At 39.3% G+C, this 25333-nt stretch overlaps 1 protein-coding gene across 1 annotated transcript in view; it reads left to right on the plus strand.

Annotated features, from left to right (window-relative positions):
- The first annotated feature begins 1619 nt into the window (after window positions 1-1619).
- Window positions 1620-25333, plus strand: part of MMRN1 (multimerin 1) — a 44065-nt gene continuing 20351 nt past the window's right edge. Inside the window, exons 1-3 of the mRNA XM_005148667.3 lie at window positions 1620-2140; window positions 18603-18722; window positions 21001-21105. Of these exons, the coding sequence (XP_005148724.2) occupies window positions 1620-2140; window positions 18603-18722; window positions 21001-21105 (746 nt within the window). The remainder of the gene's footprint in view (window positions 2141-18602; window positions 18723-21000; window positions 21106-25333) is intronic.

Raw genomic sequence — 25333 nt, forward strand, 5'->3', positions numbered from 1 at the left:
GCTTTCTGAACAGGTTGATGATACCCTCTCAGATCTTTCCGGTTCCTGACAGGTCTATTCCATTACTGCTTTGTCCCTACTTTAAAATGACATGTTACATTTCTCTATGCAATTTCTTCGGCAATTTTCTTTTCCCTTTCTTTTCCTTCAACAAGAAACTAACTCTTCTTAGTCTCAGAGAGGTGGAGAATGGCAGTAGAGGGGGAAAGGTTCCTTCTCCTCATCTCCAAAGGCAGTATTCAACCTTGCAACTACCAAGCATAATTTCATAGAGTATTATAGATTGGAAAGGACATACAAAGGTCATCTGGCCCAAAACCCAACTCAAAGAAGGGCCTACCTCACATTTCTCAGGTTTTTGTCTAGTTGAGTTCTGAATATCTCCAGGCATGGAGATCCCACAACCTCTCTGTGTAACCTGCTCCAGTATTCAGCTACCCTTCAGTGTAAAAAAATGTCTTTACTCTTTATACTGAGTATTCATCTCCTAAAATCTTTTCTGCATGTAAAATTACACTTACTATGTTTAGGCTGCAATTAATATTATTTTAGAATAATAATAATTGTAATTAATTAGTTGGCAAAGTATGCAACAGAAGGGAAGGAATGTTACAGGATATTCCTTTCAGTCTTGCTCATGAGTGGGATTCAGCTAGCAGATTTAGAGATATGGATGTAGTGGTCCATAAATATAGATCTGTATGTGAACTAGATGTCTAAACTCCAGTTACAGTCAATTGGGACTTAGGCTGGGATTTAGTTGCCCCTATGTAAGCATTTAACATAATTTGAAATGTCCTCAAGTGTCCTGCCTCAGAAGCGCACGTGCCTATCATAGATCATATGCCACCTTGGCAGGGCTCACATAGGTGCTTATTGTACTCTAATCTGAAATGACACCAGGCAGCTATGGGTAATGCTATAGAAATAGTTCATACACAACATAGCATGAATTATAGAAATAGGATGAGGCATAAATCGCCAATGACCTGTAGGTAAGTTATTACGTTCAAAGGCTTGTGGTACAATGATGAATACAGTATGAGCCTCTTCCACATCATCTCCCCACTTCTGGCAGTACTGTGCTTAAACATTCAAACTAAAACCAGAAGACACAGCAAACTTTCAGCTTTATGTAACATACCAGCCCTGCCAGCTTTTTCAATAACAAGGTCATAAGTACAAACTACCCAAAGGGCACATGTGACAAGTCACTTCTGTTCTCTGTACACGTACATATGAAAGGAAAATTACCTAATAATTTCAGGTTTTATCCCTCAGGATTACTTTGCAGTACATATTTTTCCACATTTCCATTGTACCATTAATCTTTATCCTGTGCCTTCTGCAGAAACTTCTTTTTTCCTCCCACAAAGGCTGCCAGGCTCCCACTCTCTAAAGGGTCACAGGTTGCAGAGGAATCCACAGAAACAGGAAACCAGGCTTCCTCAGTCAGTTTGAAACACCAAAACCTGTTTCCTTTCTACAAAAACAAAGCCTGTCAGAGCATCCTCTTGGTAGGCTCACTGTATGAGCAGCTGCTTAAGAGAGAGAAGCTACAGGATCTCTTGCTGGGGAAATTAATGTGAGATAACTTAGAGCTTTTACAAACCAGCAGAATGAAGAATACAATCTTCTTGCTGCTGCTATTGCACTTACAGAGTGGCAGCATTGGATTTAATACTCCAGGAAAGCTATGGACAACAGGCCAGAGTCGTGAAACACAGAGAAGTCACTCAGACTTGACCCTGTCTCCATCCACAACTGTGGGGTCACACCACTCTGAGATCCAAGCTGCTGAAGCAAGTGACTCACAGGGACCTCCTTTTGCATATTCTGTCAAGACCCTTGGAATGGAAGCAGTGAAGAAATCTAATCCTTCAACCTCTACCCCCGAAAGCCTGTTAAATGGACATAGTGATGGTGATTCTGACAAAGATAAGATGGGAAGCTCATCTAGCAGCAAAGGGACAACTCTACAGAGCAATGCTAGAGAGGTCTCTTTTCAGCAAGAGGTCACTACAAGCCAGGATACAGATACAGGGAGATCTCTCAAGCAGTCATCCCACAGCACTGGTATCACCAGCACTCAGTGGGATGTCAGCTCCAAAGCATCCGGCTTTGAAACTACAAGGGGAAAGTAAGGGAATTTTCATGTTTTCTCTTTTCTCTTATGTACTGCTTAGGAATGGTTATTTTCCTGTTCTCTGTGAGATAATTGGCAGGAGTCCTAGTAATTCCAGCAAAATTGTTTTCTGAAGCAAAGACCATGTGAAACAAGCAAGGGACCAAACCTGCAGTATTTAGTCAAAAACATGTATTTATAACAGACTAAGTGCTGCAATATTTTATTCCTCAGGGTAGTTATCTCAAAACCAACATGAAACTCATTACCATATATGGGTAGGAAAGGACTACAATAGCTGCCTCCCTGTTTTATGCACAGTAAACTTTTGTTGTTTGGTGGCAGTTTTTTGTGATATCTTTTCTTTTGAGCAAAAATTTACAAATGCACTTTTTCATTCTGAATCTATTAAAAATTCTGGTGTTTGTAAACTTCTCCACCAAATTAAAAATACAAGCAAATAAGTATGAAATGCATCCATGTCTGACAACTTGAAACATCTTATTCTGTGATAAAAGCTTATGAAAAGTGGAGTTGCAGGTGGATGTATATTCAGAATTGTATAACTTAGTACATAACAGCTATGTGTAACAGAGCATATCAGATTGTACTGTCTAGTTTTATAGCTCTGGAACACTCATTTGTTTACTTTGTTCCCCGGTGTCTCCAATTCTCACTGGGGACGTTGATATGTCTTTGGAGATGTTACAAGGTTCACTTAATTGCTGATACATATTCAGATACCGATAGAAAATTGAAGACACAAAAGATTGGTTGTTTTCCATAGTATTTACACAGAGGGGGCTTTCATAATATAGCTTTCTTCTTTTTATGGTATTTGTCCAATGTTAGCATCCAAAAGGAGGAAAAACACTTTTGCCTAAATTTACACAAGAGAATAAATCACCCCCTTGAAATACTCCTACAATTATCTTGGTGTGTGTGGCTGACAGCTAATGTTCCTTCAACTCAAAGGAAATATTCCCCTTGTCCTGAGCATGGTTTGGATCATACATATGTGAAATAATGCACAAAGACTCAAAGGAAAGGAGTCCCTTGCCTCCGCTTGGAAGAGATACACCAGCAAGGAGCTGTGTTTCCCAGAGAGCTTGCCTAGCAAACTCCTCCAGCTGTAAATGTCATCTGTTACCACACCTTACTATGGTGTTTGGCAGAGTGTCTTAGTTAACCTGAGCTAAATGAGTTCTCTTTGCATGTGGGAGCTGATAACTGCATCTCCATTAAAATAGGTCCTAACATATGTCAACCTTAGAGCCTTTGGCTTTCTCAGCTTTTTTCAAGAATAGTGTTTCAGTGACATGAATCTTCAGAAAGCTCTGTGAATTGGCAGATATCATTTCAATCTTTTACATAAGATATAAATATGAAGAAAGCAAAAAATTAGTCTCTGGTGAACAAGGTCTCATATTTTATTTATCATAATAGGATGTAGCTGGAACTGCAGAGAGGCAAAATAAGCAAACCTTGTACTGGCTAGCACTGTATTTCATAAGCAGATGAGGAGCAACATGCTGTGCAACACATGAAGATCTTTTTTTTTAATCAAAGTTACAGGAACGTCTAGCTACACAAACCCCAGCATCAAACAGAATGCTGAATGCCCACTCTTTTCACAAACTGCTGGGCTATGTAGCCTCTCTCTAGTAAATGCCTAGAGTTCTAGGTGTGGCTTGATCCTTTTTACATCAAGATTCTTCTGTTACAAGTCTTCTTACTGTGTAGAAGTGCTTATACATCAGCTAAGATGTTTTAAGCTTTTCTTCCAGTTTTGCCATTGCCCTAGACTGTGATATAAGTAAGTCATTTAACTATTCTGTCCCACTTTCCCTATGAATTAGACCTGGATGAATAATACAGATGCTTGTGACTGATGTTTTTTTCAGTGAACTCATGAAAAAATACCAGATCTAGTGTGCTCAGTGTTAGCAGTCACTGCTGTGAAACACCTGGCAAGCTGCTGCTGAGAAACTATGCATAAGAACACAAGCATTTTTATTTATTATGTGCAGATGTTATTGAGCACAACCTAAATCCATTTCTAGCATATATTTTCATTAAAAAAAAAGAGAAAAGCATTTTTATTGCAAATAAACTGAAAGAGATGCTGTAAAACTCCCAATAAAGACATACGGGTTTCTTCAAGGTTTGCTCCTTTAATGCCTGAGCTCGGCATGAATGACTCAATAGCAGATTTAATAGTTGTAAAGTGTACTACCTCTGAAGAAATTTGGAAATACAATTTGCTTTTTGAATTTATTTTGAATTAGAGCAACTCTTTGGTTATAGTTTGTATTCCAACCTGAATTTTTGACTGATCTTTTAGGAACTGCATGACTCTGTAAAACTTTATGACAACCCATTGTGTTAACATATGTGCAGAGACAGTGATGTTATAAGACTCCGTATAAAAGGAACAATAGGAAGAAGTCAAGGAGAGACAAGAGGAAGGAAAACAAAACAAAAATGAGCATTTGTTTTTCAATATATTTATAATTTTTAAAATAGCAATGCATATACTTTGTTGGAAAGTCTCCAGGGCTATGAAATTGCCCACGAGGTACAATGTGTGCTCATTTTACAAACTTAGCTATCCAAATGCCCCTTTCTGAAGGAGGATGTGTGCCTTACTGGCTTAATTACAAGATAATTCCTTTGCTATTGCTACCCTAGATTATCTGAGGACAATATTATATACACATATCATGTCCATACTAGAACCAGAGTAGGAAAAATGTTCTTCTGGTTCACTCTATTTTTGCAAAATTCACATTAAAATGTTAGAAGAGCATGATTTAGGAAGATTTAATGGATTTTCAAAGCCTGCACCTGAAGAATATTTCTGACAACCATTCAGTCTGGCAAGTAGGACACAGCAAGGTAGGGGAGCTAGCATCACCCCAGAGCCCAAATTGACAGGCACAGTCAGGCTGCAGTGCCAAGATCAAGTTGGGGACGCAAATAGTGAGTCAGGATCAGTGATCATCTGGTGATGGTGACCAGGATATATCACATTCCAGTGATCACTGGGCAAGTCCATAGTGATGGGGCAAGGTCAAAGTTAGGCCAGGATGTCAGCTTGCAGGTCAGGATTGGCACAGGGAGAATGCAGTCCTGGGGTGAACTTTACTGGGGCCTTTGTGCCCATGGGCAGGGTATATGTGTGGAGACCTCCAGGTCAGGCTGATCAGCTTCAATAAAACCCACAAGTGCCATCAGCGTTCTGACAAGTTTCCATTTAATTTTATTGAAAGAAATGCACTATTAGGACTGCCGGAATAAATTATTTTTTTTTCCCTACTGAAAAAGAACCATGACTTCATTTTAAAAACCCATCTCAGGTTGGCTTTTCAGATTCCAGCAGAACTTCTGAGGGCAGAGGCATAATGCAACAGGCAGGAGTACAGTCAGCAGGGCTAAAGGCAGATTTAAAATTTTGCTGTTAATAAAACTTAACTTTGAGCCTCTCTGTATCACATCCCAGTGTCATATTTTAAGTGCTAAAATATTGGGCATATCCATATCTCTAAAACCACTAAACTCTTCCTTATTCTTTGCTGGAATGAAAATGCAACAAAATCCTGTTCTTTTCCAGTGAAGTGGAACAAGTTTATAGTTAACCTTAGAATAGGTACAGGAGGACACAATTTATAAGTTCTGTAGTTGCCTACTCTCAAACTATTTCAGAAGAGTAGTTTCACTGGTGAGGCATCCCCACTTCTGGGAGGTCCTGCACCCAAGATTTCAAAATGGTAAGGAAACTTTAGAGGAACCGTATGTGGAATGGCCTGAGCTGAAGGAAAACTCCTTTCTTCACTCTAGTAATGACTTTGACTTAAGCTTTGAAATGTAAGCTTGTGTCGCCACAAACAAGTATTTTTTTTCCTTTCATTTCTGCCAATCTTCAAATATTCATGCTATCCATATCAATGAAAAAAGAAATGCTAAAAAAACGGAGTTGTGCTTCAGCAGTAGAGAAAGAGATTTTCCAAAGTTCAGAGACATTAAATGTGAGCATGAATTTGGTGTCAGATAAGAAAACAGATGATACATTCTTTTCAATTGAGTATGTGAGCTACGTGGCTTTTTGCCTGTGGAGAGAGGCAATTGCAGTATTTCACTATATAAAACATATTAAATAACAGTGGTGATATGGTGGAAGTCTGAGGCAGAGTCCTGAGGCTAGCACACTCATCCTTTCATTGAACCCAATGTTATTAATTATTATTCAAGGCAGCTCCTGAATGCATGACACATTCATTCAGGCTGTAAATTAACCACACTATTTCTGCATTGTTGGATGGTTCTACATTAGTCTTTTCTCTTAGTATGTGTATATTGCACATTCTCCAATTATCATGAATCCACTGAGGGTCTTCATAGACTTCCTCTGCCATTACTTTGGGTAGTGGTGAGGTGATGGTATTTTATTACTAAGCACAGAAAGGTTTGATAAAGTCAGCACCAGGGACAGATTTCCTCAGCTGTCGCATGTGCTAGGAGTGCTGAAATATTTCATTCTCATGAACAGACCTCTGCATTTCTCCCTAGAAATTGCTTTTCCCTGTATCAGCTTGGTAGAATTTCCATTGTACTGACAAATTAAAATGAATGGGTAAGCTCAGTAGATGGTTCAAACGTGCAACATACGTAGAAACATGATTTAACTGCCTAGTTAATGCAAGGTTCACAGTCTCTTTTCATCATGTCACTTTTTAATGGAACAGAGAACAATTCTTGAATTGATTTCTTAAGATTTTTGCATCAGTGTGCATTTACAATAAATACAATCATATATGGCTTAGGTTTCTGCCTCATTAGGTATGTTCATTATGACCTGGAAGGAGGAACCTCTTACTTAGGTTGCCTTGGTAGTTAAGTGTCAGAGGATGCTTGACAAGCAGTGCTTGCTTTACCCTCACAATGTTGTATTCCAGCCATGCAGAAGATCTCTGCAATGAACCTCTCTTATCCAGCGGCATCTTGAATGAACTTCTGATGTGGGCTGCAAGCCCACAATCTAATTTTCCTACACATGCTGAATGCAACGTTACTCCTATTGCAGTCCTAAAAACCAAATCATTCAGCCAAGTGCTGGTATTCACTACTTTATTACTATTTCATTCACAGAATAAATGGGGCAATGGACATAATTATGCAGTTCCATAATGATGCATGTGGCACAGTATCAAAATTTTACTGTAAAGAGAGTTTTAATGCAAGTATTTAGAGATTGGTGCTGTCTTCTGCTGAGCACAGAAGTGAAACTATTAACAGCTGAGACTGCTGTTGTGAAGTAGCAAGACACCTTATTGCATCATGCAGATGAGGTACTACAGCACACTGTACAGCAGCAGTACTGGTATAGGGCAAGAGCTGCAAAAAGGTCCATGCAATTAATACTTTTTGCTTATATTAGTGCTATTACACCCTATGTATTGTGGAAATTTTTTTCCACTGCTGTTGTTCCATGCACAGAATGAATTAAAGGACATGTTTGCTCCAAGGTGGTGGTCACTTTTCAAGAGGTTCCAGTACTGAGGTGGGGAGGAGTAATTGCTAGAGAGGGTTTACTCAGCTTGAGCTGCCTCCCAGAGGTACCAGTAGGGTGTTTTGTCTTTCAGGGAGAGAAAAAAGGTAAAAAAATGTCCTACAATACTGTACTGTAGGTGATAAACTAACAATTTCTGAAAACCAGGCAAATATTCAGGAAATAGCAAAATCAAAAGTTCTGGTTCTCCGAGACAACCTTTCAGCACTGATGCTTGCCAGAGTCATGACTGACTCTTTTCAGTAGCACAGGAAAAAGCACTGCAAAGAAAAGAAAAATCACATCACCACCCAGGTTGCTTCTGAGACACTCACAAAGTAATTATAAAAGGTAAAAAGCCCAACTCCTTTTCCTCTTAGCCTCCTCAGAGTCTGGTCATTTAGGTTTTATGAGATCAGGCACTACTATACGGGTGACTTCTGAAATTTTTTAATGATGGTAATAAAGGTTTCCATTCATCTCATCACACTAAATATTGCATTGATGTTCACACTTATCTTTGCTCTTGCTCTTTTTTTCATCTGCCATGGGAACAAGGAGTAGGAACAGAGTGTTTTCCATCCCTATTAATGTCTCTTAAGCCCTCTGCATAGTTTAGGATTACCGTAACTGGACAGTGTCAGAATTTGCCTCCCAGCCACTGCATTCAACCCTTTGCAGCCTTTCATTTAAAGTACACCAGAACCATCTGCTCAAGTCTGTTCAGAAAATATGCATTCTTACAAATCTCAATATAACTGACATTTTAGAAGACTGACACTTTCCTTTTGTCAGTTATAAAGACTTTTTTTTTTTGTTATTTCTCTAAGTAGAGAAGCCATCACTAACATACTACAATATCCTTATCTGTAGATTACTTAAAGGACTAAGAAACCAGTGAAAACAAGTACCACTGAAGGTCATCTGAGAAGCACTGACTATAAGCTAGCCCAGAATTACCTTGATGCATTTTCTACTCTGGGTCAATTAGGTGATGGAAAATAAATGTATATTCCAAAGGGAAAAATGCAGAATTAATATCCTTTTAAAGAGCAGTTTGTCTTGGTTTTCAAATGTGTTTTACTGGATAATTCTCAAAGCAGATTATGGATATCTTCTCAAAAGTCTAACTTCCAGCTGTAGGCAAGTTTGATTATTTTGGAGGGTTCTGAACACAAAGAGGGAGTTAAGGTCTGAAAGAGCTGATCTGGTTCAAAACAAGACAACTTCTTATATGCTAAAACAGACTGGCAAAGTGTTAGATAAGTGGAAATTGTGAATTAGTTTTTGCAGCGCAAGATAGGACATACAACTGATCATAACAGTAAATAAAAACTTGGATGAGACAAAGAGGCTGTCCACAGTCCAAGGCTTCAGCACTGTATACACAAAAAAAGGAAATGAAAGACAAGAGTAGAATTTGTGTTTTGTAATGGATAGGACAAAATGTCAGGACCCTGAGTCCTGAAAAAAAAAAAAAAAAGTTAAACAAATAGTACTATTCCCTCCATCTGATACTTCAGTGTCAACAAGTCAGCTGTTTCTCAGGGCTAAAAAACGTATCCTATAACATATTTTACAATCACATACTATATTATATTATGCATCAGAAGCAGTTTTCAGAGCCTGTCTGTGTTTTCCATTCCAAACAGCATGCAGAACAGGTTTCCCAATCTGATTGGTTTGTGGTCCCTCCCTCGTGAGTACTGAATTTTTATTTCAGCTGAGATTCATGTATGAGTTTTCAGAGCAAAGGAAGCTAGGCAGTGAACCGAAAAAAATAACTGATTTTGGTTCAGATTTATAATTTCTCTTTGAACTACAGCTTATATTTTTGAAAGATGACTGATGTTCATTTAAGGATACAGAATTTACTATATCGCTAGTATCAAAAAGGTGAGAGGTCTCTGTAGTCACCTAGTGGAGTTCAAAGGAAATTGTTGAAACCACAACATCATCTCCCTTGCAATAGCAATAAAACCCTGTGAAGGTTCTTGCTGTCCTTATAAAGTGTTTACATTATGTCAACCAACATTACCTCTCATCATCCAAACTTGGCAGGTGCTTTAAAGAAATTTGAAACTATATCACAGCAATGTACTTTTATACAAACAAAATTCAGGGCTGATACTCTGATCTTTGTGTAATGGTATTTCAGACTGGGAAAGATCCTAACATCATAAGAAAGAAAAAAATTGATTTCTTCCATACCATGTAATTATATGGTTTTATGTTTGAATGCACATAACTGACTGTATTCAGAAGAACAACTGTATCACCCAAAGGAGACAGAAATACAAGCACAGATCATAGGTTCACAGTACCATAGAATCACTCAGGTTGGAAGGGACCTCTGGAGGTCACTGGTCCTGGTCCAACCTCCTACTCACTGCAAGTCAAAGTGCAAGATCAGACCAAGTTGCTTGGTGTTTGATTCAGTCAGGTACTAGCTCCATGTTCTGGGCTGGTTGTCTGGGCCCTGCTGCAGTGCCTGGGTGTCCCCATAGGGAACAAGTTTCTCATACTTAGGCTGAGCCTCTCTTGTTTCAGTATGGGTCTGTTGTCTCATCCTCCTGCCATGTAATGCTGGGAATAGCCTAGCTCCAACTTCTTCATAGCCTTTGGGGAACTGATGTTAGGTGTCCTCCCTTCCCCAGCCTGAATAAGCCTCTCAGCCTCTCCTCTAGAGGATTCGGCTGCTTGTAGCATCTTTCTACATACCCTCTGCTGAGGTGTAAAGGACAATACGAAATGCAAACAGGTGTAGAATTGAGATTGGTATTTCAGAAACGATTCTGTGAAGTATGAATAAACTGCATACAATGTGAATGAGGCACAACCAGCAAGCTGTACATGGACTTTAGCAACAGGTCCAGCTCTGGGTCCTTTTGTACTCCTTCAGCAACACAATAATTTCATTTTCATGATTCAGTGATGTTCAGCTGGGCTGATTCAATAGCATTTCTATTAAAAGCCAGGTAATCTAATTTACTCATGGATAAAACTAACTGATTTTCAGATATAATATGAAAGGGGCAAAACCCAAAATCTATACCCTTTGTGGCCTGACTGCCACTGGTGTTCCTGTGGAGTGGTTTGAGGACCTCCTACAAACAAGCAGAAGCAAGTGTGTACATGTATACCTGATAATCTGCAGCTGGCAGTATTTGTCAGGGTTGCTTTGCGGCTTTTTTTTTCTTTGGCAATGTGTTTCTCTTCCCTGTGAGACTGGTGAGGCGCTGGCACAGGTTGCCCAGAGAAGCTGTGGCTGCCCCATCCCTGGCAGTGTTCACGGCCAGGCTGGACGGGCTTGGAGCAACCTGGTCTAGTGGAAGGTGTCCCTGCCTGTGGCAGGGGGGTTGGAACTGGATGGGGTTGGAACCATTCTATGAGTCTGTGATGTATCCAAACAGTTGACAGTGGGAATATGCTGTAGAAAGAGTCCTTGCAGTCTCACTTACCCTCCTACCCTAAGGAAGTTACAATTTTTTTGGTGTTAGCACTTTGCTTTTCAGCAGCATTGGGTGCCACAATGTCAAGAGGACTGATTCAAAGCCTGCTACAGTTAAACGGAAATATTTCCACCGACCACAAATGTATTCATAACAGTCCTGTCACAGACCAGACAACTTCACCAGCAAGCAGCCACAGCACTCCTTCTTTGGAGTAAAACGAATTTATGGTTTTCTTTTGCTGCCCTCCTTCCTGCAGGCCTCCCATTCTCCCTCAGCACCCCCTGGGAGCCCGGAAGGCAGCAGGGCTCTCCCCGAGCGCTGGTGCGGGTGAGCCACACGACTCGATGTAGCTGTACCCGAATTTACACAGGCCGGTCCCCTCAGCAGCCGTGAGCGGGCCGGCTGTCGCCACAGAACCATAGATGTCCCACGGTCCGCAGCCACCGCTGAGCTTCAACAGCCGCCAGCAGCTTTCCGCCTCAGCGGGCAACGACCGCCACCTGCTGGCTCTACTCGGCAGCGCCTCACCTCAGCCCTCCCCGCCTCACAGCGCCCCCGCCACAGCCCCTCTCCTTCCCCCTCCCCTCGGCACCCGCAGCTCTGTGGGGCCATGGGAGGTCTTAACCAGGCGCCAGGAGCTGGCACCAGCAGCAGCGGGCAGTGGCGGTGGCTCCCGCACGGTGCTGGCAGCCCGCGGGGAGGGCCGGAGCAACCCGCTGCCGCCTGTCTGGGTGGGGAGGGCAGCTCAGACAGGGCACGCGGGCTGCACCAAAGACAGCATTAGCTCTGCTAATTGCCGTGCTAATTGCGAATTAGGCGAGGGTTTAGGAGTGCCGGCAACATGCCAGCCAAGCAAAGATGAATCATAGAATATGAGTTTAAGGGCTCTCGACTGTTAGGAAATCATGAGGCAGGGGTACACCTATGAGCACATGCACACACAGCTACTTCAAGTGGCGTATTTTTCACCATATAAAGTCAGGCCTGGCTTCAGAAAGCTGCACAGTAAATTCAGAAACAGATTTGCTTTTTACAATAGCTTAAGCAAAAATAAGTCAGTAACTACTGCTTGAGGCATTGCCTACTATTCCTTTAATAGCTGTGCACCACAGGACAGGTTTCCGTAGGCCACATGGTTTCATTTTGTGGATGGAGAAGTTGCATTTTGCAGGGAATCACATCCTTTTGAAGTTGCAAGATGTTGCCCAGTCATTAACACCACATTCCATATATATATATATATGTATTTCCATATAATGAGGCTGGTGGAAATCACTGAGGATGATTCAGCTGAACACAGAGAAAAACTACAGTAATCTGCCTTACCATATCAGAAATAAGGTGGGGATTTTTTCCAGTTGAGGGAAACTCATGTATTATTGGTACATACTCATGTAGACTGGGCACTGGTTTTCTGCCATGGACCCAGCGCAGGCAAGTCCTTACTTAAAACTGCCCCAAAGCTACTTCTGCTTCACAGTTACCTCCAGGCTGCATCCTTTCTATTTTCCTGGGCAACTGTGGAAATGAAGAAATACTTCATGGGAATGTTTCCTCTGTGAAAAAACTAACACTCCAGTATGAGAAGAATCATAGAATCGTAGGATAGGTAGGGTTGGAAAGGACCCTATTGGAGAGGGTATTGATGTAAAATCTGCATAAGCTGTACATGACATGTAGGGTCCCAAAAGCTAAAGACAGGCTTAAGCTCACTGTCTGGGTCCCAGTAATACCCTGCCAGCTGTAAGTGCTTGGCTCCAGATGTGTGGGCAGGCTCTGTGGCCCATTAGCTGCTCAACACTTTGAATTTGCAATGGCTTTAAACCCCAGAGGACTCAGGCCTGCCAAAGCTGCAGACTAGACATGCTTATTGGCTGTGAAGGAAAAAAATGCTGCTCTTCATACTCTGCTCTACTTCTCAGGTACAGTCAAGCCACACTTAATGGAGAGTTTGGGTAGTGGTGCTTTGGTTTGAGCTGGAAACACTGCTGCAAATGTAACAAATGAAGAAGCTGTTTCAAAAGCCTGGGGACCCAGTGTACTCTCCTGCACCTTGCTACCAGTGAGTTTTCTGGCCAGCCTATGCAAGAGGAGCATGAAATCTGTCACATGGGCTTTATGCCAGTTGGGGTCTTGCACCACTCTATACAGGCTGCATTCCTGTTGTACATTGTGAGGATTTTGTTTTGGTTTTAAATATGGCTTTTCTGATTGAAATCAGTTTCAATGCAAAAGAAATGTCTGCTCCTGCAGCTCTCAACAAAACCTTGCATGTTGATAGCCTGTGTTGCTGCTCTGGAACATATGATTCCATGGAGGGTAAAAAGGATTTTCAGGTTTAAAGTCCTGTTATGCAAATCAGTTGTCTTCTGTTCTGCCTTTGCATTAACACAGCCTGTCATGGCTCTTCTGCCATGCTTCATCTTCTATTTTCAAAGCTGCATTTTTTTCAGATAATTTGATTTCAAAATTATATTTACATTCTTAACATCTCTTAATGATCTTATTTCATTGGTAGCATAAACCTAATTAAGAGTCACACCAGGGGCACTTTTGCTATGAATATTTCCTCCAGTTTAACCTGATCAAAGATTGTTGGGCCATGCAAAAACCCCAGCTTCAGACATTGCGCTCATGTTGCTTAAGAACGAGTTAAATACTTTGAATAGAAACAGTCATAGAATCATAGAATAGTTAGGATTGGAAAGGACCTCAAGATCATCTAGTTCCAACCCCCCTGCCATGGGCAGGGACACCTCACACTAAACCATATTACCCAAGGCTTCATCCAACCTGGTCTTGAACACTGCCAGGGATGGAGCATTCACTACCTCCCTGGGCAACCCATTCCAGTGCCTCACCACCCTAGCAGTAAAGAATTTCTTCCTTATATCCAGTCTAAACCTCTGCTATTTAAGTTTCAACCCGTTACCCCTTAGTAACTAAACCCCTTAGTCTGCTCAAGTTGAGTTAAATTTTTGGTAGAGACCAGAGGCTGAGTTCAGATTACCTTTAAAAACCAAGAGCAGTCCTTAGGGATACATTTGTGATGTACTGTATCCTGTTTTCCTTTGAAGGGCATGCCCAAAGGTACAAGTTCCAACAACTGTTTCCTTGAAGCTAGCCACCCTCAATAATAATGATAAATAGTGGATTGGTATTGTCAATATTAAAGAGTGATTTATTTATTTATTTATTAACTGGACTCTCTATTCCAGGGCTTTCATCTATTTAACAACTGCTTTTTATGCCTTTTTTTGCTTTTTTATCTTCACATTGACCACATTTGCTCAGATGTAAAGTGTCATTCAATTACCAAAAGTTCTACCCCGACAATGTGTGCTGCAGAAAAGTTGTCACTGACAACACTGTTATGTGTCTTCTTCTTCACCCCTTTCTCTGGTGATTTGTCAGGCCTGCACAAGAGGGTAGAACACAGGCTAAGGAGCCACAAACTCAAGTCCTAACCTAATTTCTGCTTGTTGTAGCCCAGATTTTAAAATCTGAGTCCTATATTTGCATTCTTTATTTGCAGGAATAGCAAACTTAGGACTCACTGCCCAAAGGTTTTAACCCTCAGGCCTTCTCTTTTCAGACAGGTAATGTGCAGCAGTAAAAGAGGTGTGGTACTGCAAACTGCTTGAGGTGGTATTATCACTTCAGATGTCTTCTGATCAGACCTGATATGCCATGAGTTAATTGCTAGGAGTTATTCAGGAATTTAGATGTTAACATTCTGTACTGAGTTTAAATTATTAGCAAATCACCATGCTTAGTTAAAGCTACTCCTTAATAGACCACTGACAGCCTAGCCCAGCATCACTTCCTGCATTTGCTGAAAAACATTTAGTATCCAGTTTACAGGCTAAAAGATTATTTATTTTAATCCTTGTGCTGCATTTCCAAGAAAAAACGTAGTTTTTAATCTTGGATATAGAGCCCTCATGCCTGTAATGAGCAAGCTCAGTGATAATGCCATGAGCAAACCAACAAGTCCTCCTAATCCTAAACAACCTCACCTGAAACCTCTACCCATGCTCTTGAGCCAGGGCTCCATTTAAGCCCAGGCTTAACCATGTTCTCTTTATATAAGGTCCTTATCACTAGCAGCCCTCTTAGAGTTGGTTTGTTATCTAGTCTTATGTTTGATGATTGCTGGGCTGCTGCTTGATTTGTTTCTGTCATTTAGTGGCTGCTTGCCTATTTTTGATTCTGTAGTACAGTATGTTGCTGGTGAGTCAGTGTTAGCTCATGTGATTGGTTGTGCTGCTCCTTCTATTAGAGAGAAACCCTGGTCTTGCTGTTCCCTGATCCTCAGAGAGGAAGCTCCATGGGAGAACTATCTTTCTGGTTGTGCTTATGAGGTAATTTGGTGTCCTGCTATGTCCTGCTTCTACTGAATGCTTGGCAAGAGGGGGTGCCCGTCTTACTTTGTGTTGCAGAGGTGTGCTGAAAAGGGTGGAGTTACAATCTTTTTCTCCCCCTCTGACTGTTGGCAGTGTTCAGCTGTGCGTATCACTTTTACTTAGTTACTCCTGCTAGTCTCTGTATGACACATAGGACTGTCAATGATCTATGTGTCCCAACTAGGGGGGTGGTGTAAGTAACTTTGCTATCCGTCTGCAAAACTCAGAAGTCTTAAGTCTTTTTATTCTGCCAATTTTATGTGTCTCAGACTTGCACAGAGTTGCTTCTGGCTTCAACAGAGATAGTGAGAAGAGTGATTAATCTTTAAGCTTATGCTTGAGAGATGCATTTAATTTTTGGCAAATATTTATTCATGGAGTCTCTAATTTATAGACACAGACAAAAGCCTATAGCTAGAGGAGACCAAACACAGTGGAAGCATCAAGCAAAAACACAGCCTTTTTATACCCAATTAAAAGAGAAATATTATCCTAATGAAAACTCTCAAGGAAGTGGAGACTGAGTGGGCAAAATCAGATCAAAGAGACTCAACAAAATCCTATTTTATATGGAACACATTATTAATCAATTAAACGATACGTGTTGTGTGAAGGAGCAGCACAGTACTGGCAGCAGAAATACTGAGAAGTTCAGCTTGTTGGTCTTACTTAGTATCTTCCTAGCTTGTCCTGCTGTTTTCTCAGGAATCATTCTCCAAGTAAAGCATTTCTGTTTTAATGTGAGTGCACTGGTAAGATTTCAATAGACAAAACCAATCACTTAACGATAGATGCTGGTACTATTTTATGTTTTGTACTGTTCTTGTTTGAAGCAGTGTAAATCTATACTAATGCCACATAAGTAAGTGGAACTAATCTGGTCTTAATTGTATTTTGATTTCTACTGGAAGAAGCCCATAGCAAGATACTGATTTCAGAGGTAAACATATATTTCCTTACTGGATTATGGAACACTAACAAAAACTACTACAACTACAAAAACTACTACAAACTACGAAGTTTGACAGTAAAACATGACCCAGGAATTAAAACGCGAAGTTCTCGTACACTAATATTTATATGGAAATACTTCACTGTCTCTATAATTGAAATGTTTTGTCACTAGCTTACCAAGTGAAAAATGAAATCTGTTTCAGCATTGACACAGGAATAATGTATGACCCTAAGAAAGGCTGTACTAAGATAGGAAAAGAAAATCACTACTAGACCAAATAGACATGTGTTCCACCAGCAGAAATGCAGTAATACTTTCTTCAGGATGTCATCCAATCTGCATATGGGGACTTCCTGAGACAGTGGTTATAGATACAACTTTGTAGTTTTAAAACATCAACAAACCGATGGCACCTTAATTGCATGTTCTTTCACGAAATACTTTAACTTCTTTTAAAAGTCCACTTTGGCTTCCCAAGCTTCCAAATATGGCACAATCTACATTTGTGCTGAAGCATTACCCTGAGCCTTTTTTTTTTATTTCTTTAAATCTATATATTTAAATCTTTAAAGGTTGATGCCTTTTTGTCATAAGATAGACCAAATAATGAATGCTATGACTTCCCATCCGTCCTGTTCTTCATCTTCTATTTTTGCTTTTCTTTTCACCTCTTTAGGATGTAGTAATGAACCTGAATTCTGTATTTAAACTGTAGACTAACCATAAACTCATATACAGCAATAAGGAGTCGATGTGCTGAAATGGTGGTGATTTCTGTTTGTCCTCTAGTCCTTGCCTAATAATTTCATGTATTTGATTTACTTGTTCACTTGTTTAGTTCATGCTTGCTACTAAATTAGCATATTCAAAGAGATAATCACAATGACTCCAAGCTCTTTTTCCTGATTATAGTTAATTTTGGTAGTCATACTGTATGTACAAGGCTGTCTTTGTTTGTGTCTGACTCTGCATCATATGACCCTGTTCTGACAGGAAAAAAAACAGAAGTGGAAATTCAGCATCATGAGGTTTTTGGAATTCTTCAAGATCAGCTTTTGGTTCACTACACAGAATGATTGTTATCTCCCTATTCACTTACTCTACTTCTCATTAATGTCTTAATATAATGTCTATTACATATACATATGGGATTCTGCTGATAAGCTCTTTCTTGAGAAAGCTAGCTGGTCTTTCACCTCTCTGATTTATGCCTTATTAATCTATACCAGGTCTATCCTCTCGCTATGTGACAGATGGCTTTTTTTTCCCTCTGATGACATTTGCTGAGTGACCTTGCCAAAAACCTCTGAAAATCACCCCTTTGTCTACCTGCTTCTGATACAGAGAATGCTAATAGATTTCTGTGGCATAATTTCTCTGTACAAATATCTCCTGAGCCATTATTCAGTTTATAATCTGTACTTAATTTCTGTTCTCTACTGTAGCTTATACTAAGTTCCCTGATTTCAAAATATGATTTAGCAGTTTACTGTTTCTTGCAACCTCCTTAGAGTCCTTTCTTACAAACCTGGCCTTGCAGTCACCAGCTCTTACATCCTGTGTTGCAGTGATCAAAACTTTGATGACTTCCTTCTCTGAAGCAATAGTCAGTGGCACAAAGCCATGTGTGGCTTTGATCTCAAAGTGCACTACAAAACACAGTCTACCTGTTCTCATGCTGGGTAAAGGGAGGAAAAGTAGAAGTGTCTATCCATAAAGTGAAAGTTATGGGTGGTTAAAAATGTTACTAAGCAATCCTTAGAATTCTAGATAAACAGCTTCTGTAACCTGAAATGTAGATGTGTTTTAGACTTGTCATTACTGCAGTCTAGAAGAGCTTCTTTGTACTTGGTGCTCCAAGAAAAAATTAGATTGCAATATAAATATATGTAGAGATGGAGAAAAGATTGTCTATTTCCTTTGTTGTTAACAGGTAGCTGAAGCACAAAGACTAATTGCCCAAGACTACGTTGGCAGCATGAAACTGAACTTAATGTTTGGAACTTGGTCTGATCCAAAAATTGTGGGTTTAAATTTTCCCTTTAAGTATTATATATCATCTTGGTGTGGAAAAATGTTGTTTGTACTTTTATTTGTCTTCTCTGTCTTGTAGAAACTGGTGTGCTTATGTCCATACCAGACTCATACCTACAGTGGTAGTGGACAACCTGGAAACCTTCTCATCAGGCAGAGCAAAACCTTGGACTTGGTGTATTGGATCGTGTGCTCAAAGGTGTGTAGAACCAGGAAGAAAGAGAACTTGCATGTTTGTTATTGCCAGCTACATAATTCATACAACCATAACTTTAGAAATGAAAATGAAAACAGAAGGGATCATATTAGCATGTTTCCAGGACTCATCTTCACATGTCCTTATAGGAAGTATAAAAGCTCATGAATTGTTCCTATAGCAAGTGTAAAAACTCATGACTTGGCATGCCTTCACTCTGGCACCCACTGATCAGTTTGAAGTTTTCAAGTAAGCCTGTTCCACTCTTCCAGAGTACTGTAAATGAAGGTACACATGTACAAGGCTTTAAAGTGTATGTAGGCAAAGAAATCCTCTCTGTGCAGTTTTCCAAGCTTCTGCTCTGTTGGAGCAAAAGGCTTCCACAGAGAGGCATAAATATTTTTGTTACTGTCTTTATGCTGGGTGCTTATTTCTGTTACAGATTTGGTTAAGCAGTGAACCTAGAAAAAGTAATTGGCCTGGATACAAGTTGTAAATAATGCTTCTACTAAACATATTCAGATTGTCCTTTGTGGTTTGGGTACCGCATTGTATTCTTCAGACTTCACATTTCAGTACTAAGCGAAATTGGGTTTTAGTGCCTGTGCCTAGAAAATAGCAATTCAAACCAGCACTAACAGAACAGAGATTCTAATACATCTTTTCCTTGAAATATTTCAAAAACCTCTTACAAATCAGTTTGGCTATTCTGAGAATTGTCCTCTAGATGGTATGGTAGCACATGCCTGAAGTTTTGAGATGAAACCGGGAATAGAGTATCCTTAGGATTTACTAACTGAAATATAATCAATTTTATTTCAAAACTATGGAATGGACCCTATGGTTGAAAGGTTGTAACTTTTTTTTTTTATTTTCTAATTTGATCTAGAGGATTTGCAATAACTCCAATTTCTTTTTTTGGTACGAAAATTAGCTCCTTGTACTGTTCCTGTAAATAAGTAAGTCTCTCCTATATAAATTTCTGAGGCTTCTCTGCATGGAGAGTTATTTTTGAGATCATTATTCCTGATTAACTCCTTTCATGGTCACTTACTTCATTCTTATAAATGCATTCAGGAATGGATTATGCTAATGCAGAATAAGATAGTTTGATCATAAAATAAGACCATGCATACAGCAAAATAACTGAGAACTCTGTTGATTTCAGTTCATCTTAATGGTTTTTGAGTTCTTGCTGCTGAAAAGGCCATTTCTCATAGGCAAAGCTAGTTGGGGGCACAGTAGCCAGCTGCTGTGAGTGTTTTAATATACATAATATTACATCCCTTGTGAAGGGGTGACAATATTAACTACAGTGTAAAAAACAGGGTGGCTATTTTTAATTCATTTGGGAGTAATTTTTTTTTTTTTTTTCTGACAGCCTTCAAATTTGTCCCCCTTCCTGGAATGATTTGGACAGGGATTGCATGTCTGTAATAATTTTATCATTTTACTTTTTGAGATTTGAGGTGTCCTTCATGTTAGTGTTTAGCAAAGAGCAGAACTGTACTACTATTTTTTAATTCAAACTTTGTATTTAACATGTTAAAAGAGGTAAGTAGGTTTTCAGTAGTTGTTTTCTTTTATATGCTTTAGAGAAGCATGTTCATTCTAAACTGACTTCTCTGTGAAGTTAAGAAAGCTAAAAGATATGACAGGATAGCCAGGACATGCAGAATGTGTTGGAACACAGAAACAAATTTGCTGCTGCCATTGCAGTTACATACTATAACAGTAATAACTAAGGCATCATAATTACCTAGCCATACTCTCATCAGCTTCTAGAGGAAACACGTTTTATTGGATTAATGTTGTATGTTTTTGGTTAAAGTAATCAGAATGGAAGGCTTCCAGTGCACACCAAATGTTAACTGGTGTGGTCTAAATACATTGTGATTGAGGGTTTTTTAGTGATTTCAAAGAAAGCAGTATATCACAACTGTATTTTGACTCATTCTGTCAGTTTAGTAGATATTAATTGTAATATCTTCCATAAAAAGATAGCATTATTTGACTCCTGAATAGGATGTTCAGGAAAGAAGTCTGACAGCACTAAATATACATCAGGTTCCTTTTACATCTATGCAGATGGTCTGAAGGCTGCAATATTAAAGTTGTGATTGCTATTGAAACAGCAAACTCTAGTCAGGCTTCACATTCTGTTTCAAGCAGTTAGTGAAAGGATATACTTGACATGTAAGAACATAATGCAACTGATATAGGTATCCTACAACTCCTGTTTGGTCACCTAAGCTAGGTTTAAAATGTTCTTGTTTTGCAGGTCCCAGACAACAACACACCAAGCCTACAGAATCAAACATAAAATAGTAACATCACTGGAGTGGAAGTGCTGTCCTGGATATAGTGGGCAAAGTTGCCAAGCCAAAGGTATGTAGAGCTATAAGAATTTGAAACTCTTCACTTCAACAAAAGAAAACAAATTTCAATCTGACTTGTGAGCAAATGCCTCTGCTGAAAATCATTAAAGTCTCTCCTGTTAATTTAAAATCAGGAGAGATGCACAGTAAATTAAAATGCTTGGGTTTTTGACTCTTCCCTGCACATGAATTTCCAGAATAGCTAAGCAGAATGTCTTTTTCTTTTTTCCACTCTAAATACAGCTCAAAATAAATTTTTCTCAAAATCTTTAATCCTATTCTATTTTGCTAAAATATGGAGCTTGCATACAGTGTGTTTGGTGTTTCTACTTTTGACCTTTTAGTTATTGAATATTGCAGTGGTGGAGATATTAAATGCAGGTCCTCTACTGAATGCTTGCTGTAAAATTAATCTTCAGCACTGTGACTCTTTTGGCTTTCAGTTTCAGGCTCTAAAATATATATTTTAGATATGATAAAATAATATATCAACATTGTTTCCCTCTGAATCAAGTAGGACTTTCTTAGTTCATTTTAACAGTGACTGAATTTTACTAGGTATTGCACATGATCCCTGTAAAATTGTGCCCTTTTTGACAGAACAGAGCATTTTACCTCTGCCCTAGTGATCAAACGTATGGCAGTGTACTGTAGTTTAATGTCTGTATAATAGCTATTTCTTTGCTGCTGGCCTTAAACAAGCAGGCCTTGAAAAATAAGATATGGCATCAGCATACATATTTTAAATGAATGAATATTACAAGAAAGGCCATTAGATGTGGTAGGGAATTCAATCAGCAGCGGTAAAGTAGAGGCTGTGATTAAAAATTAATGTAGAGGAATGAAGAGAAATCACTGTTATTCACATCCAGGAGAGAAATTTCAATACTGAAGAGCCAGAACCACAGCAGGCACAGAATTCTCTTCTGTGCAGCTGAGCATGAAGTCAGATATTAATGCAGGATGCAGTCAGCAAGGCTGTCCAATGAGCATGGATCAGGTGTTTTAAAGGTTTGCTTTTAAAAAAAATGTAAACATTAGCAAAAATAGATTTAAAAATGCTTATTGAAGGGGGAGGCTACAGCTGATAAAATTGAAATGGCATCAAAACAGGGAAGCATTGACCAGGAAAAAAAGCTGTATAACTCAATTTGTAGTGGCATCTGTGTAAAAATAAGAATAAAGGAAAATGTTGTCAAGTGTTACAGAAGCAGGCTTGAAATTACGTCTCCTGGGTTCTGTTTTCAAACCTCTTCTGGCTTGCTGAATAATTTGGGAAAGCCACTTATAATCTGCATATGCAAGTTTACCCATCTAGAAAATTGAGATGACACTTATCTCACAGGGGCACTGGGATATTTAATTAATTAATGCTTGTAGAAGTGCTTAAAAAGATTGGGATGAAAGGTGTTATGTCAGAAAGGCTCTTCCTCCCCGCTTCTGGAATCATGCCTCCCATGAGGTGCAGACCACCAGCACAAACCCTGCCGTATTATTTAATTCCCACGAAGGGACGTCAGTTAATGAACTTGAACAGCTGGGAGCCCTAGTCTTGTCTTCAGGCACTTCGTTTCTGCAACAGCAGGGGGAGAGACGTTGTAAGCTCTGAGTGGGGCTCTCCAGAGACTCTGAGCTCTCCACTTGGCCTCGCTGCACTTCATCTTCTCAACAGAACTCTTATCGAAGGGTGCCAAGAGAACTGGGGAATTCTGACAATATGGTTTAGACCCTGGGAAGGCACTTTGAGTGTGACGTGGGTTGCTTGTAGCAAATGCTAGCTCGAAATGCCTTGTGGTTGAGCTTCTCTTTCAAACCAAGTGAAATCATACATAACTATTTCAGTCTGACAGTCTAGGCAGGAGGAAACACTTGTCACCATCTGATAGTTATTACAAGACATCTGTAAACTGTATTTGGTAGCCTCATTGTAACTGCTTGGCTACAGATGCTTCTCAAGGTAATATAGTAGTGAGTGAGACAGAGGAGCCTGTGGGAAGACACATGTTCAGATCACTGTTTCTAACTTTACCTCTTATGCATCAACACATGACCTAATTAGATAAGAAATGGTTCCTAGTCCAGCATGGACAATGCAACTTCTAAGAAGGGAAAAATACAGACATAAATTCTTACAAGTCTCATGAAGCAGAGCAGTATGGATTATTGGACAAATAAAATATCGTTGTTTTTATTTGGGAATACCGAATGCCTAAATGGGAGCAAAACTGCTAAAATGAAAGGGTTTATAATTTCTGAGTTGAAAAGTTCATTATGTCATTTTTACTTAACACAGCTTCATTTTCTCCAGTTTAAGGATGAAAAGTTAAAACAATGTGCATGTAGTAATGTCTGAAGGTAAGAAATCCCAGTTTGCTCATCTACATGTGTTCTCTTAATACTATATTATGTCAAAAATTATTTCAAGAAATGGAAAATGCATCTTCAAATATAGATCATGCTGTATTCGAATTCAGGTTTTCTGTAGATTGAGGCTGAGGTGACTTAATGTGTATGAATTCATTTCCATCTGCCTTGGCTGTGGTTTAGAGCAAACAGCTGGTTCTCAGAGTTGCTGACAATGCCATAGCCATTACTAGCACTGAATTCTCTCTCATGGTAGTGATGTCATTTCTCCAGCAGATGGCTGTAAAATATTCCACACAAGAGTACTATCCTCTGGGGTGAGCTGCAGACACAAAAGGTATCAATTCCCCTTAAAACACAGGGAATGGTAGGAAACTACAAAATTTCCCACAGGCATTCCCCTTCAACTAGTCCTGCTTCATCAAAAATATATTGAGAAAAAAAAATCCAATTTCCATTTTTTTTAATATTTTCTGAAATCATTTTGCATTCTATGTTTAAAAATACATGGGTCAATAAATTATACATCTAGGCCAATATATTCAATAATAGGAGCTTAATATTAAATTCCTGTGTGCGTTACCTGATACCCAGAAGTGCTGAAGACCCTGAAGCTCCTGAACAAACTGGGAGAACTCATTGCTCAGCACTTTAAATTGCTGCCTCTTTTTGTTGTTGTTGATGTTTCTTTGTTACTGTAAATGGCACCTATAAGGTCGGTCTAGTAGTCTAATTTTTTGGTTTATACTTTCTTTTTAGCTTAAAATGAACACAGAAGATCCAGTTTTTAAAAGGTCTCATGCAAATAATTTTATGACTATTTCTACCTTAAAGCATACATATATTAGAGTTTCAGTCTGGTGCTCCCATCACATTTGCTGCTCTTCAGCATCCAGGATGGGGAATCTCAGCTGACGGACCAAGCAGTACATAAGACTTAATCACCATATGATGCGTCAGAGCACTTTCTTTGGAAACAGACTGAGACACACTAGAAGAATGATACAGTAGAAGCGATATTGCCAGTGACTCTCCTGAATTTGCTTCACAAATGAAATCCCTGAATTTCTAATGATGCCTTAGTAGCTTTCCTATACAGTGATGGCATTTAATAACTGTACAATATGCTTTATTGTCTTGTAGGAATTCTGTGTGTATGTATCACTGGTTACTCTTCTGAATTCTGCATGTATGTATCACTGGTTACTCTTCTTGCTGCTTTTAGAAGTGGCTCTTGGCTTGCTCAACTACTGGCATGCTCCAACAGAGTGATACTATATCCTGGATCTTGCAGAGATTAAGTTATCTGAACCATTTAAAGCATTAGTAAAACAAGCACACAGCCATAAATATATAGATTCTTGAAACTCCGTAAGTGACTAAAACTAAGGCTTTTAGGTATTCCACAATGTGAAGCTATGAGTGGAGCAATTGATTTAATAGGGAGGATCAGAGATAAGATGGATAGTATAAGAAAACCTTGGTGCCTGTAGCACTAACAGTGGTAGTGAATACATTTAGAGCAACAGAAAGATCAGTAAATGAAAGAATAAAAGAACATTGATCCACTGGTCTTTATCACATGCAAGTAACTGACTTTCTTGTCATAGATTATATCATCACATCACCATCTGATAAATCTTGTGTAATGAATTGGACTGAATGCAAGTGTTTAACTCCTGTCAATAACCATGCCACAGAAGGATAACTGAAGCTATTGAAATGATAACTATTTGACGATTTTGTATTTATCAGTTGATTTAAATAAATTCTGTGACATTTTCAGTCCGTAAATTCAGTGACCTTTCCTTTGAGTTTGTGTGCTAATTGTAACTCCCCCACCCCTTAATTTGAAACATAAACCACCTTACA

Source organism: Melopsittacus undulatus, chromosome 7, assembly GCF_012275295.1.
Source record: "Melopsittacus undulatus isolate bMelUnd1 chromosome 7, bMelUnd1.mat.Z, whole genome shotgun sequence".
In the NCBI taxonomy this organism is placed as follows: Eukaryota; Metazoa; Chordata; class Aves; order Psittaciformes; family Psittaculidae; genus Melopsittacus; species Melopsittacus undulatus.